The sequence below is a fragment of the Geotrypetes seraphini genome, chromosome 12 (assembly GCF_902459505.1).
Source record: "Geotrypetes seraphini chromosome 12, aGeoSer1.1, whole genome shotgun sequence".
Taxonomy (NCBI): Eukaryota; Metazoa; Chordata; class Amphibia; order Gymnophiona; family Dermophiidae; genus Geotrypetes; species Geotrypetes seraphini.
Window position 1 is genome coordinate 105,526,181 of NC_047095.1, and position 13,643 is coordinate 105,539,823.

The window sequence follows — 13,643 nt, forward strand, 5'->3', positions numbered from 1 at the left end:
AATGCTTACCTGAAAAGTAGGCATGGTGAAGGATTGGAAAATAGGCATGGTTGACTTGGGCATCACTAGGTGTCAGAGTTAGGAGCCAGTAAATTAGGCCAGGCAAAACCTGGCCTAATATCCCGGTCAACTACCTCAAGGATGTCTAGCTACTAGGCATGATTGTATAAGTGATATGTAGTATTTGATTGACAACTGCACTTACCAGCACCTACATGATAGGTGTGATTTAGTGCCAGTTTTAGAATCAGGCTCAAAATCTCACTCAAGGCCTACCTAGTAAAAAATTACTCTCTAAATTATCATCCATTGATTCTATTTTACTGGTCCTTGGATAATAATTTGTCTTCATTTTGAAAAAGCTCAGGTTATGCAGTAGGGTATAAAAAACATTGCCAATCCCCCTCACCTGTGGGTAGTGGTAGATTCTGAACATATTGGACATCTGGATTGATTCCTCGCCTGGAAGACCTTCAATGATTGCAGCCATCATGCCAGATATTTTACAGCTATAATTTGGGATCCAAGTTTCCATTCCTGAAAATATTTTCATGATAGCCTGAAGTGTTAAGGTGGGATTGCTGTAAGACTCATGTAGAAGGAACCCCAGTGTGAGGTTGGGTAAGAGCTCAGAGCTGTTGTTGATCTCTTCAATGGCATAAGTGAAAGCCAAAAAACTGAAGTAGTTATCTGGAAGAAAACTAGAATGGCATTAAACATCAAACAATATAAAAGAGTTCCTGTCTTATAAACAGATTGATATTCCAAGCAATTTAACTGGGCAGGATCCTCTCAGATAAATTGTGCTGGATGACACAGGAGCCAGTATTCAACAATACTTAGGGCAGTGGTGCTGACTTGCCAGTTAGTGTGCCAGGGCAGTTCAGAGACAGAGTTGAGTAGGAGCCAGGACACCATGCAGTGATATCACACCACTTATATCATTGCTGGAATCTGCATAGTTTACCAGACATGTAGAACTGTAGAAAAGATAGCTGTAATTCTGTCCAGTTAGCAAGGTGGGTGTCTAAATATTAACCTTACTCACACAATTTCCAGATCTTTACTGCCAGTGCTCAAGTCTAAAAAGATGGACATTTTCTTTATCTAGACCTGTTTTAGTCACAACAGGTGCTCTGTTTGAGAAACTGTTCTCCTCCTTCTCTTGTGAAAGTAAAACTGGAAAGGAATACCAGTTTCTTTGACAGCATCATATATTATAGCCATTCTGAAGAAAGCAGAAAGCAAATCTGAGGAGTAACTCTAGTGGTCAGGGTAGTGGGCTATAAGCCAGAGGACCTAGGTCCATATCCCAATTCAGCTCTCTTTCTTTTTTTCCTTTAAATTTTGAACCTTCCAGAAACAAACATATACCTACAGTACCTAAATATTAATGAAACGTGTATGCCTGAAGGCTATTGGGGAGGTTTACAGTCAAATAAAGCAAAGTATTTCCCTGTTCCTGGAGGGCTCAGCTTTTCAAATAAAAGAGTTGTAGGGAGATATGGACCTTGCTGCCCCAAATTTTAAGTCTTCTACACTAGGCTGCCTCACTACTCTGCAAGGACATCTATGTGGCCATTTCTCTTAAAATACTGCCAGATTTCCTTGACCCTGGATTTTTGGCATTCATTATTTGAATTTAGTGAAGTTGCTGCTCATTTTTCACATTCTCACATATTCATGAACAGGAAACCTCGATGCATTGTTTTGTTCAAAATGCTGTGAGATGGACAGGCATTTTGGACTTAATGAGCAGGACATCCAAGTTGTGGTGCAGTGGTTGGATCTACAGACTCAGCACCCTGGGGTTGTGGGTTCAAACCCAATGCTGTTCCTTGTGACCCTGGGCAAATCACTTAATCCTCCATAGTTAGATTGTGAGCCCACCGGGACAGAGAGGGAAAATGCTTGAGTACCGAGATTGTAAAAAACACTTAGATAACCTTGAGAGGCAGTATATAAAAAATCTTAATAAACTTAAAATTCTGACTTAGACAGCTTTTTGAAAATTATCCCTTTATCCTCCAATATTTATTAAATAACATTTTTTATCATTTCTTTCCTGTACCTACACTTGTAGTGAGCATAATGGGAGGGAAATTTTACATCCAAAGAAATCTTCAGCAACTAAAGATGTCTTTGCAGTTCATGTTGACATCAATGGTACTTACTAGGTTCTTCCTTTATAGAAGGGCGTTCTGAAGGACACATGTTCATCTATTTTAAAATGTCTCACAGTTACAATTGCCCCAATTATGATGTCCCCATCCTTGTAATATCCTTTTGAAGATCGTAAAGTTTGTTCCAGCTTACATTGCTGCTCAATGGTCTTCCACAACACATCACAACACATCAATACAAGTAGAACCAGGTGAGCTCCCATTTTTCAAGATGTGAAACAGCATTTCCTATGGTAAATCTTCCCCTTCATGTTCCTCCTGCCCTTCATTTAGGAATTGGACTTTGCAGGAGATGCTCTTTGTGTTTTCATAGCGAAATCTAATTGTATCATTGAATTACAGATTATATATAAAAAAAGAGAAATCACATTTTGAACTGCCTACAAAGCAGAGTTAGGAGAGACAGAGAAAGTCTCATGCAGATGCAGAGCTGAACTGTATTTCTAGCTGAGATTCAAAGTCTATAGAGACTCCATGTGGTGGTTTCTATTGCTCAAAAGTTCAACCTTGAGGGACATCTGGTCCTGATCTGTGCATGTAATATTAAATATAGGTTATTTCTCTTATTTTAAAAAAATATATCCTTGCAAAAGCCATCCCTTCATTAACAGAGACAGAAATATTAATTTTTACAAGAATACTTAGTTGAATAGATAATGATACCCAAAAAATAATTTGTTCATTTGGTCAGTAGAAATAGAAAATAGGTAGGTGTGGAAGAGATGCTTGTGTGATCAGAATCTACCAGGTATTTGATTTCCTGCTGGAGTCACTATTTATACAAGAGCATCTATGGAGAGGGAGAGTGTGGTGCAGTGATTAAAGCTACTGCCTCAACACCCTGAGGTTATGAGTTCAAACCTGTGTTGTTCCTTGCAACCCTGTGCAAGTCACCTACTTCAATACTCCAAACTCCTAAGGGATATATTTACTTGTACCCTAATTAAAATAAACTAACTTTCAATATAGTGTTATACTATTATAATATATTCAGTTCAAAGGATACCATAAGAAAAGGAGGAAAGAGCCTCAGACTCCCAGCCTGCCACTGCTCATTAGCTTTCAAGCAGGCTATATTCATGAGCTACCTCATTGGCTCAAAAACTTCCTCCTCCCTATGTTTCTTTGTTAATTTAAAAAACTCCTTGAAACAGCCCGCAAACGCTCCTACTCACATTTCATACCCAAACTTTTGCACACAATCCTCCCATCTGTCAAATCACTAGATGGACTCAAACTTCAGGAAGGCCATGAAAAACTTCCTCTTTATTAACCCAGCACCTTAATGTCATTCACCTAGAAATGCCGCTCAATCAACACACCTATGCCACCTAATCTCACAAGATGCTACTTAATGCACATGTTTTATTGTCATGCCTTTATTGTAATTTATGTAAATTATGTCATCTCTGTTCTGTCTGGATTATTATGGATGTACCTTGTAACCCGTTTGAGCTCCTTTGGGAAGATGGGCTAAAAAAATTGAACAAATAAATAAATACATTTAATTTTTTAATTTAGCTCAAAGTTATATGTGGGACAAACAACTCAGTGTTTCCAAACACGATTTGGAGAGCATAGGAGTAGTATTAACTGTGAGCGACTGGAAGCAGTGGCGTACCTAGGGTATGTGGCACCCGGGGCCCATCATTTTTTGACACCCCCCCATCTATATGAAAAATATGATTTTTAGTACCAATCTACATATCGCACCACAAGAGTGTACCTAGGAAAAGGCTGCATCTTAAACATTGCAGTGAGCAATAGAACACCAACACATACATTGTAAAACTAAACAAGCCAGATCCCGCACAGTCAATTGGTCCTGTAGTCAATGCCAACTGAAAACTATGTCTTTTTCAGAACACACAGAACAGAGATACACCCTCGCCCAAAATGGAATAATCACAAACTAAAAATTGAAATATGTAGACAAAAGTTAAACTGATCCGCCAAGAAACCAGACCCTGGATACAATGCAACACCACAAAAAACAGTAACACATGTCCTCTAATACAGTGCAAAATATAAAGACAGTAGATGTAAATTTGAAAAAACTGATACATAACAATCACCACTTTATAAATTAACAAATAAAAATAAAACAAATAATGAGAAATAAAAAAATACAATTTTATTGGACTAATCCCCATAAGCTCGGTCCCCATCCCCGCAAACCACCTGATTCCATCCACACAAGCCTTGAATTGTTTATATTAAAGTATAAAAAGAAACAATATTCTGTACAATTGTCAATTTATAAATCAGCGTCTTCTCACCACTCTCTTCCCCATTTCCCTTCAGCATCCTCAGCCCACTCTCTCTCCACTTTCCTTCAGCGCACGCACATAAAAACAAGCAAGTAATTTTATATCATTTTCATTCTATTCATTCATAGAAATTAAAGTCTAGATAATGCCAGTCACATAACAAAACATGATTTTACAAAAATAATTCCCTGCAGTCAAGCCTGCAAGGATTACTAGATGTCTTTCAGCAGTTCCCCTCCCTCCCTCCCCCTTACCTTTGTGGCCAAGTCAAAATGATCTACCAACAATAAAATTTTAAAAACACAAAGCACGCTGTACGCAGAGAAAATGTTAATTATCATTTATATTCCGCGGGTTTTCAAAGAGGTCAAGGCAGATGACTTTATGCAATGTCACCTCAGTAACAACTATACAAAAATAGACAAATATTCCCCCTCCCTTTTTACTAAACTGCGATAGCGGTTTTTAGCGTAGGGAGCTGCGCTGAATGCCCCACGCTGCTCTCGACGCTCATAGGCTCCCTGCGCTAAAAAACTCTATTGCGGTTTAGTAAAAGGGGGCCATAGTTCAAAATATAGACAGCAGATATAAATTTTCAAAACGGACACATTTTGATCACTAAGTTGAAAATAAAATCATTTTTCCTACTTTTTTGTCTGGTGATTTCATGAGTCTCTGGTCCTTCTTCTGGTCCTTCTTCTTTCTCTCTCCCCCTAGCTCCCCTCTTTATTTCTGCCTTTCTTTCTCTCTCCTCCTGGCCCCCCTATTTATTTCTGCCTTTCTTTCTCTCCCCTTGGTCCCCCTCTTTCTTTCTGCCTTTCTTTCTCTCTCCCCCTGGCCCTCCTCTTTCTTTCTGCCTTTCTTTCTCTCCCCCTTGACCCCCTCTTTATTTCTGCCTTTCTTTCTCTCCCCTTGGTCCCCCTCTTTCTTTCTGCCTTTCTTTCTCTCTCCCCCTGACCCCTCTTTATTTCTGCCTTTCTTTCTCTCTCCCCCTGGCCCCCCCTCTTTATTTTTTCCTTTCTTTCTCTCTCCCCCTAGCCCGCACAAAGCCATCGTGCCGATTTCTCCACTTCCACGATTCTTTCCCTACCCTCACCCCCAAGCCAGCAGCCGATTTCTCCCTGCTCCTTCCCCGATGTCCTGATGTCCTGAACTTCATCGGGCAGCAGCAGCATTCACAATTCACTGCTGTTGCCCGCTTCAGGCCTTCCTCTCTGTCGGGTCCTGTCTTCATGAAAACTGGAAGAAGGCAGGACCAGGCAGAGAACAAGGCCTGAAGCCGGCAACAGTAGCGAATTGTAAACGCTGCTGCTGCCCGAAGAAGGTAATGGAGCACCGAGGCAGTCCGCTTCTCCCCCCTCCCAGCCGAACCCCCGCTGACCCTCCTATCTCCCCCCCCGTGAACCTTTCCGACCTTCCCAGCGAGAGCAGCAAACCTCCTTCGCGGCTTTCTCCTCCCTCTGCCGCGTTACTGATGACGTCATCAGTGATGCGGCAGAGGGAGGATAAAGCCGACGCTACTGGAGGGAGGTTTGTTGCTTTCGCTGGGAGGGTCGGAAAGGTTCACTTGGGGGAGGAGAGATAGGATGGTCAGCGGGGTTTTGGCTGGGAGGGGGGAGAAGCGGTCTGCCTTGGTGCTCCAAGGCCTGGCGCCATTACCTTTTTCGATAATGACGCCGATGCTGCTTTCGCTGGGAGGGTAGGAGCGCAATAGGGACCGGGCCAGCTGTGCACCGGGATGGACCTCCCCCTCCCCCTCGCCCCCCTTGGTACGCTACTGCCCTGGGGAAACAGCCTGCAACAAGATCGCGCGATGCCAGAGATCTTTGCCTGCTTCAGCTGTTTCCTCCGCCACGGTCCCGCCCCTCCTCTGACATCAGAGGAGGGGCAGGACCGTGGCGGAGGAAACAGTCGAAGCAGGCAAAGATCTCTGGCATCGCGATCTTGCTGCAGGCTGTTTCCAGACGCGACACCCGGCGCAGGGGGGGAAACTGGACCGGACCGGAAGCACCCCCTCAGGGCTTGGTACCCGGGGCGGACTGCCCCCCCCCCACCCCCCCTTGGTACGCCACTGACTGGAAGAACCATTAGTGCAGCACTGTAAACAGGAAAATGATTGCTTCTCCATTTTGAAATGTAGTGTTATAGATCACATTCCTGAAACTGTAGGAGATAGAACTAGGAAGTTGTTACAGTGTGAACAGGAATGGATTTTCTGTCTTGGTACAGAAGAATCCCGGGATCTAAATTTTAGGATAGATTGGCACCTTTTCCTATGATTAAATCCTTTTTGAATTCCAAGCTTTTGAATAACAGTATTTGTGAAACAAAAAAAAAAACAGCATTGTATTTAAACACTGTTTGGTACTTGTGAACAGTATAGGCAGGGCATGTTTAACAACAGTAAGGGAGTGGTGTGATTGGGCAATGTAAGGGAGTGTTTTGATTGAGTTGCTTAGGTCGTAGGCAGGTCTACAATAGCAGACGCTGTCGAGTTTAAAATTTGATCTGAGAATCTTTGTATCCATGCTTTATAGTACACAGCATTCATATAAGAACATTTTAAACACTGTTTGGGATCAAGAATGCTTGTGGAAGCTTTAGTTCCTGGATGGAGAAGGTAGGGCTGAGCCAATTAACATGGCCAGCCTAGTTTGAACCAGGGAGCACTGGGATTGGACAGCTCAAGCTGTAGGTGGGTCTTCATGTGTCCATGCTTTACAGCAGGGGTCTCCAAACTCCCTCCTTGAGGGCCAAATCCAGTTGGGTTTTCAGGATTTCCCCAATGAATATGCATTGAAAGCAGTGCATGCACATAGATCTCATGCATATTCATTGGGGAAATCCTGAAAACCTGACTGGATTTGGCCCTCAAGGAGGGACTTTGGAGACTTCTGCTTTACAGTATACAACATACACATAAGAGTGAGCCTGCTGGGACAGATATTAGCCCATACTATCATTTGCTTTATTGGATGCCTTTGGAGGCAAGAGTATTATTTAAATTTTCCTGTATCTGCTTTATGCTGATATCGGTATTGTCTCCAGCTTACCTTTTTCCCCATTTTATGATGCATAGACCATCAAGGGAAACTAGAAATTCATATTTATTTGCTTATCCTAAAATTAATGGGTGTAGATCAGGGGTGTCAGAGTCCCTCCTCGAGGGCCACAAACCAGTCGGGTTTTCAGGATTTCCCCAATGAATATGCATGAGATCTATTTGCATGTAATAGTAACATAGTAACATTGTAGATGATGGTAGATAAAGACCCAAATGGTCCATCCAGTCTGCCAAACCTGATTCAATTTAAATTTTTTTTAAAAAATTTCTTCTTAGCTATTTCTGGGCAAGAATACAAAACTCTACCAAATACTGTGCTTGGGTTCCAACTGTTGGAATCTCCATTAAAACCTACTCCATCCCATCTACACCCTCCCAGCCATTGAAGTCCTCTCCAGCCCATCCTCCCTCAAACAGCCATATACAGATACAGACCATGTAAGTCTGCCCAGTACTTGCCTTAGTTCAATATTTAATATTATTTTCTGATTCTAGATCCTCTGTGTTCATCCCATGCTTCTTTGAACTCAGTCACCATTTTCCTTTCCACTAACTCTCCCGGGAGCGCATTCCAGGCATCCACCACCCTCTTTGTAAAGTAGAATTTCCTACTATTGCTCTTGAATCTATCACACCTCAACCTCAAATGATGTCCTCTGGTTTTACCATTTTCCTTTCTCTGGAACATATTTTGTTCAAGTATTTGAATGTCTGAATCATATCTCCCCTGTCCCTCCTTTCCTTTAGGATATACATATTCAGGCTTCCAATGTTTCCTCATAAGTCTTCTGGTGCAAGCCTCCTATCATTTTTGTCACCTTCCTCTAGACCACTTCAAGTCATCTTACATCCTTTGCCAGATACGGTTTCCAAAACAGAACACAATACTCCAAGTGGGGCCTCCCCAATGACCTGTACAGGGGCATCAACACCTTCTTCCTTCTACTGGCTACGCCTCTCTTTATACAGCCCAACATCCTTCTGGCAGCAGCCACCGCCTTATCACACTGTTTTTTTTCGCCTTTTGATCTTCGAACACTATCACCCCAAGGGCTCTCTCCCCAACCATGCATATCAGCTTCTCACCTCCCAGCATATACGGTTCCTTATGATTATTAATCCCCAAATGCATTACTCTGCATTTCTTTGCATTGAATTTTAGTTGCCAGGCATTATACAATTCCTCTAACTTTTGCAGATCCTTTTTCATCTGCAAAAAGGCACACTTTTCCTTCTAACCTTTCAGCAATGTCACTCAAACATATTGAACAGCATAGGCCCCAGCACCGAACCCTGAGGGACTCCATTACTCACCTTTCCTTCCTACGAGCGACTTCCATTAACCACTACCCTCTGGCATCTATCCGACAGCCAGTTTCTAATTCAGTTCAACACTTTGGGTCCTAACTTCAGCCCTTCAAGTTTGTTCAAGAGCCTTCCTATGAGGAAGCTATCTGCTCTCATGCATATTCATTGGGGAAATCCTGAAAACAAGACTGGATTGCGGCACTCGAGGAGGGACTTTGACACCACTGATGTAGATATCAGACCTTCTTAGATAGGACTCTAGCATTTCAAGCTGGTAGACAGCAATCTTGGCTAGGTAAATGTATCCAGCAAGCAATGTTATCTTATTGTTCTTTTCATACATTCATTAAGACCAGTCTGTTCGATAAGTTTATTACTTAAATATATTTTTATTATTGAAACTGTATTTTACAAAATATCTGTATTTCTACTTCATTATTGTATTTCACTGGCTGTCCATCTCTTTTTGGTGTAAACTGCCTAGAACTCATGGTTACGGCGGTATAGAAGAATAAAGATATTATTATTATTATTAATAAACCAGGCATGAATGTTATTTAAAAATACCATCATGGAAGCCTAGACCAGATGAAATCCACATATTAACAAAGGTGGAAAGAAGAGGAAATCAGAACTGGCATGGTTAAAAGGTGAAGTGAAAGAGGCTATTAGAGCAAAAAAAAACCCAAAACATCTTTTAAAGAATGATAAAAGGATCCAAATGAAGAAAATAAGAAGAGACACAAGCACTGACAAGTTATATGCAAAGTATTGATAAAGAAAGCTAAGAAAGAATATGAAGAGAAACTTGCAAAAGAGGCAAAAATTCATTACAATTTTTTTTAGGTACATCAGAACCAGAAAACCTGTGAGGGAATCATAGGGACTTGGATGATCAAGGAGCAAAACGGGTGCTCAGGGAGAACAAGAGGGGCATAATCAAAAGGAACATCTAAGTCCATTTTTGTCCAAGTTGCAAGTCGTTCAACATAAAAATTGCTTAGAACACATTTTCGAAAAATACGTCCAAATATTTTTTCCATTTTGAAAATCGTCTAACTATATATCCTGCAGATCTGATCATCCAAGTCGCTAAGAAAACCAAAAAAACTCTGTGGACTTTATTTGAAAGTGTCAAAGTTCCAAAGGTATACTGAAATCATCCACATAAAATAATTTCATCCACATAAAAGCCTTAAAGGACCTAGTCCGCTAGGGATACAGGACCCAACACGGTCTGCGTTTCGACAAAATAAATCTAATAAAATAAGAACAGAGCTAGATGCGAAATTCACACATCTTAAAAATGAAGATTCAAATTTTGAAACTGTTATTAAAGATATACAACCTAAAATGGCAGAGCCAGTCCTTCGCCTAAAAGCTGGATTCTGTAACCGGTGTCTGTCAAAACCAACACCGGTTACAGACCCCCCCCCCACAACGATCCAGGCAGGAGGGTGCCTAAGCCCTCCTGCCATGTCAAACCACGACCTTTAAAATTCAGTCTCCAGACCATCCATCACCTGGCAGCCTGGCATAGGAAAGCCTAAACACTATACGGAGGTTAAACCGTTGTGAGCTCCAGTGGATGTTCAAATTAGATCCTATGTCACCTAAGGGGCTTAACGAATCATCAGATTGGCTAGCTCAAGTGGACTTCTAGTATGTGGCTGGTCTGTGTTTAACGTAGATGAGAGTTATTCTGGAAATGTCTTCATAGAGGAGGGATTATATAAATTCCAGAGTTAGTGTGCCGCGGTTTGCTTTGTGAGAGGTCCGTTGGCTGTATGATGTGTACTTTAGAGTAGTAGGTAAGCAATTGTGATTGAAGCAGTGGGGGGGGGTAATGTTTTAGTCCCCCTGAATACTTTTCCTATTTGAAAAATCAAGTTTTAATTGTATTGTTTCTTGGTTTTCAGTTTCCCCATGTCGCCTTGATAAAGAATTCGAAACGTGTTGGTGTTCGGGGGAATGAATGCAAGGCTGAAAGCTAAGTACTTTCTTTTTTTTTTTTTTTTCCAATTCTTTATCCATTTTCATATCTCATAACAAGTATATAATAATCATTCAATATTCATACAATTCACTTGTATATTTCATATAATATTAAATCTTATATTATCCCCCCTCCCCACTTCCCTTCCACACATATCAACATTTTATTTGAATCTCACACATTATACCCTCCCAATCCCATATCATATTATTCTTCTATATAAAAAAAAAAAGTGTCTAATCATTCGAATATTCAATCAATGGCCCCCAAATTTTTTTAAACTTGTTATAATTTCCTTTTTGCATAGCAAGAATTCGTTCCATTTTATAAATATAACATATAGAATTCCACCAAAAAGTATAGTTAAGTCTTGTATAATCTTTCCAATTTCTAGTTATATTTTGAATGGCAACCCCTGTCATAATCATTAGTAATTTATTATTATTTGCTGAAATTTGACTTTTTGCTCTCATCATTGTTCCAAACAAAATTGTATCATATGACATAGCAACTGGATTTTCTAATGAAATATGCACAATTATAGATTATAAAAGAAATAAGTAGGGTAAATAATAAGAATTGAAAAGAAAAAAATGAGGAGGAGGAGGTACCACGGGGCAAATGAAGAATTAATCCCTTCAAACTATGCTGTTTGTTGGGCAGTCTGATACCCCTAAGGACCTCATATAGATATTATATTATATGCATATTAAGACTTCATGCTGTGTATTAAGCTGACTCTGTGAATACTTGAATGCTTGATTTAACATTGTGTAACCATTAATAGGAATATTGTTGTAAGATAGGAAAGCCTAGTCATCCTGCACAGAGGCATCTTAAGCCATCTTGGGGGTGGGGTAGGGACCCATAGAGAGGAGGCCCCATGCCCATAACCCCCTGTAATCACTGCATTGATAATGAAACATGTGCACTCTCCTTTTCACTCCCAAAACCCTTTTTACTGGCATATAAATGGCTCCTGCAGCCATAAGGACTATTAGGTTGGTAGATAAGTAGGTCTAGGGGGATTCTGGAGGTGGTTGAGAGGGCTCATCATGAACTATAAGGGAGATGCAAAGAGGAGAAGATATGGCACCCTTTTTGTGAAGATCACAGCAGTGCCCTGTAAGGTACCCCAATATTTAGGTGCCATGTCTGGGTGTTCATTCCATCACTTTGCATACCCCTCCCACATCCAACAGGGCTTGTTCTAGGCATTTTTGGCTTGGATGAAAAGTTGGATGAAAATGTGGTATAAAGATGGACGATTTAGCGACTTGGATGATCAGATCGACAGGACGTATACTTAGACGATTTTTGAAACGAAAAAAAATATGGACATATTTTTTTGAAAATGTGTCTTAAGCTGTTTTTTACTTTGGACGACTTGCTAGTTAGACAAAAACGGGCTTAGACATTTCTTTTGATTATGCCCCTCTATGCTTTTTGAAGATTCTTTTGCAGTGCAACCATCCTTTTAAGGATGTTCTTTTTTAACCAAATAGAATTTTCTTCTGACCAACATTTATGCTGAAAAAAACCTGCAGTGTCCACCCTACCTTTTGTTTTTACCATTTTTGTTCTTTAATTTTGAAAATATTGTAGTTCTTCCCCTTTCTGTTTGTAGCAGTATATTTGTCTGTTTTAAAACTTAGTTGTTTTTTTAACTTTGATGTTATTTTACTATTTGATACCATTTTATTATTTTGTCTTAATTGTTTTTAACCCTACTCAAATGTATTATTAACATAAGCTGCTTTGAAATTTAGAAAAGGCAGGCTAAAAAAATTTAAATAAACTTGAAAAAGAAAATTTGAAATAATGGCAGCTAAGCATGATTGACACATAGGGCTCCTTTTACTAAGGTGCGCTAGCGTTTTTAGCACGCACACATTATTAGCGTGCAGTATAGCACATGCTAGCTGAAAAAATTACCGCCTGCTTAAAAGGAGGCGGTAGCAGATAGCGCACATGGCAGTTTTGTGTGTGTTATTCCGCACGTTAAGGCCCTAACGCACCTTTGTAAAAGGAGCCCATAGTCAGTGCCATATTTGAAAGTTAAGCACCAGGCAATTTAGGTGCTGCTGTTAACAGAATCAGGCCTAACTCATAATGCACATTAGTGAAAGGCTCGTATACGCTGTGGTTGCTATGTGATAGATCATGACAAAGGGAGACTCAGATGGGGTGGGGGACTGTTGATGTTAGATCACTATAATAAGGAGGAATTTCAGTACATTTAGAATTTCCATTAAATCCAATCCAAACTATATGAAACAGAATTCAGCACAATTCTCTTTCAATATGGCAAGAAATGACCTCAAAATTCTGTATTTTCATGATTAGAACAACTGATAAATTCAGTTTTAAGACTGAAAATATTATTCTATGTACAGTGAGCCCTGCCCTGGCCATCAGGGGTTTGAATATCTGGTAGATTCTATTCATAGAAATGCATTCTCTATTTTATTTATTTTCTTTGTATTATAAATCAAGTGCACAATTCCCCTGCTGGTATTATTACACTCCGCACTAAGCACTCCTTTTAAATTATCATTTATTTTGCAAGGGCATGTTCAGAAAAACAAGTTTATAAAAACAATCTATATTTAATATAAATTCACAAGTCAGTGGATGATATCCCTTGAGGCTGAGCCTTTCAGGAACAGAGTCTTATAAAGACTGCACGGTGCCCACAAAGCTGCAGGATACTCACTCGGATCAGAGTTCACATCAACAGGACGAGGTTTCTCTGAACCATCCTTAATGTGATCTGTATCCATCAAAGGGTCTTCTCAGTGTCAGTTTGAAACTTCTTGCAC

General features: G+C 40.3%; 1 protein-coding gene across 1 annotated transcript in view; it reads right to left on the bottom strand.

Annotated features, from left to right (window-relative positions):
* The window catches only part of LOC117346231 (vomeronasal type-2 receptor 26-like), a 53,582-nt gene extending 39,978 nt beyond the window's left edge, over positions 1 to 13,604 (bottom strand). Inside the window, exons 1-2 of the mRNA XM_033915637.1 lie at positions 13,538 to 13,604; positions 410 to 690 (exon numbers count right to left, since the gene is read on the bottom strand). Of these exons, the coding sequence (XP_033771528.1) occupies positions 410 to 690; positions 13,538 to 13,604 (348 nt within the window). The remainder of the gene's footprint in view (positions 1 to 409; positions 691 to 13,537) is intronic.
* Positions 13,605 to 13,643: the final 39 nt, after the last annotated feature.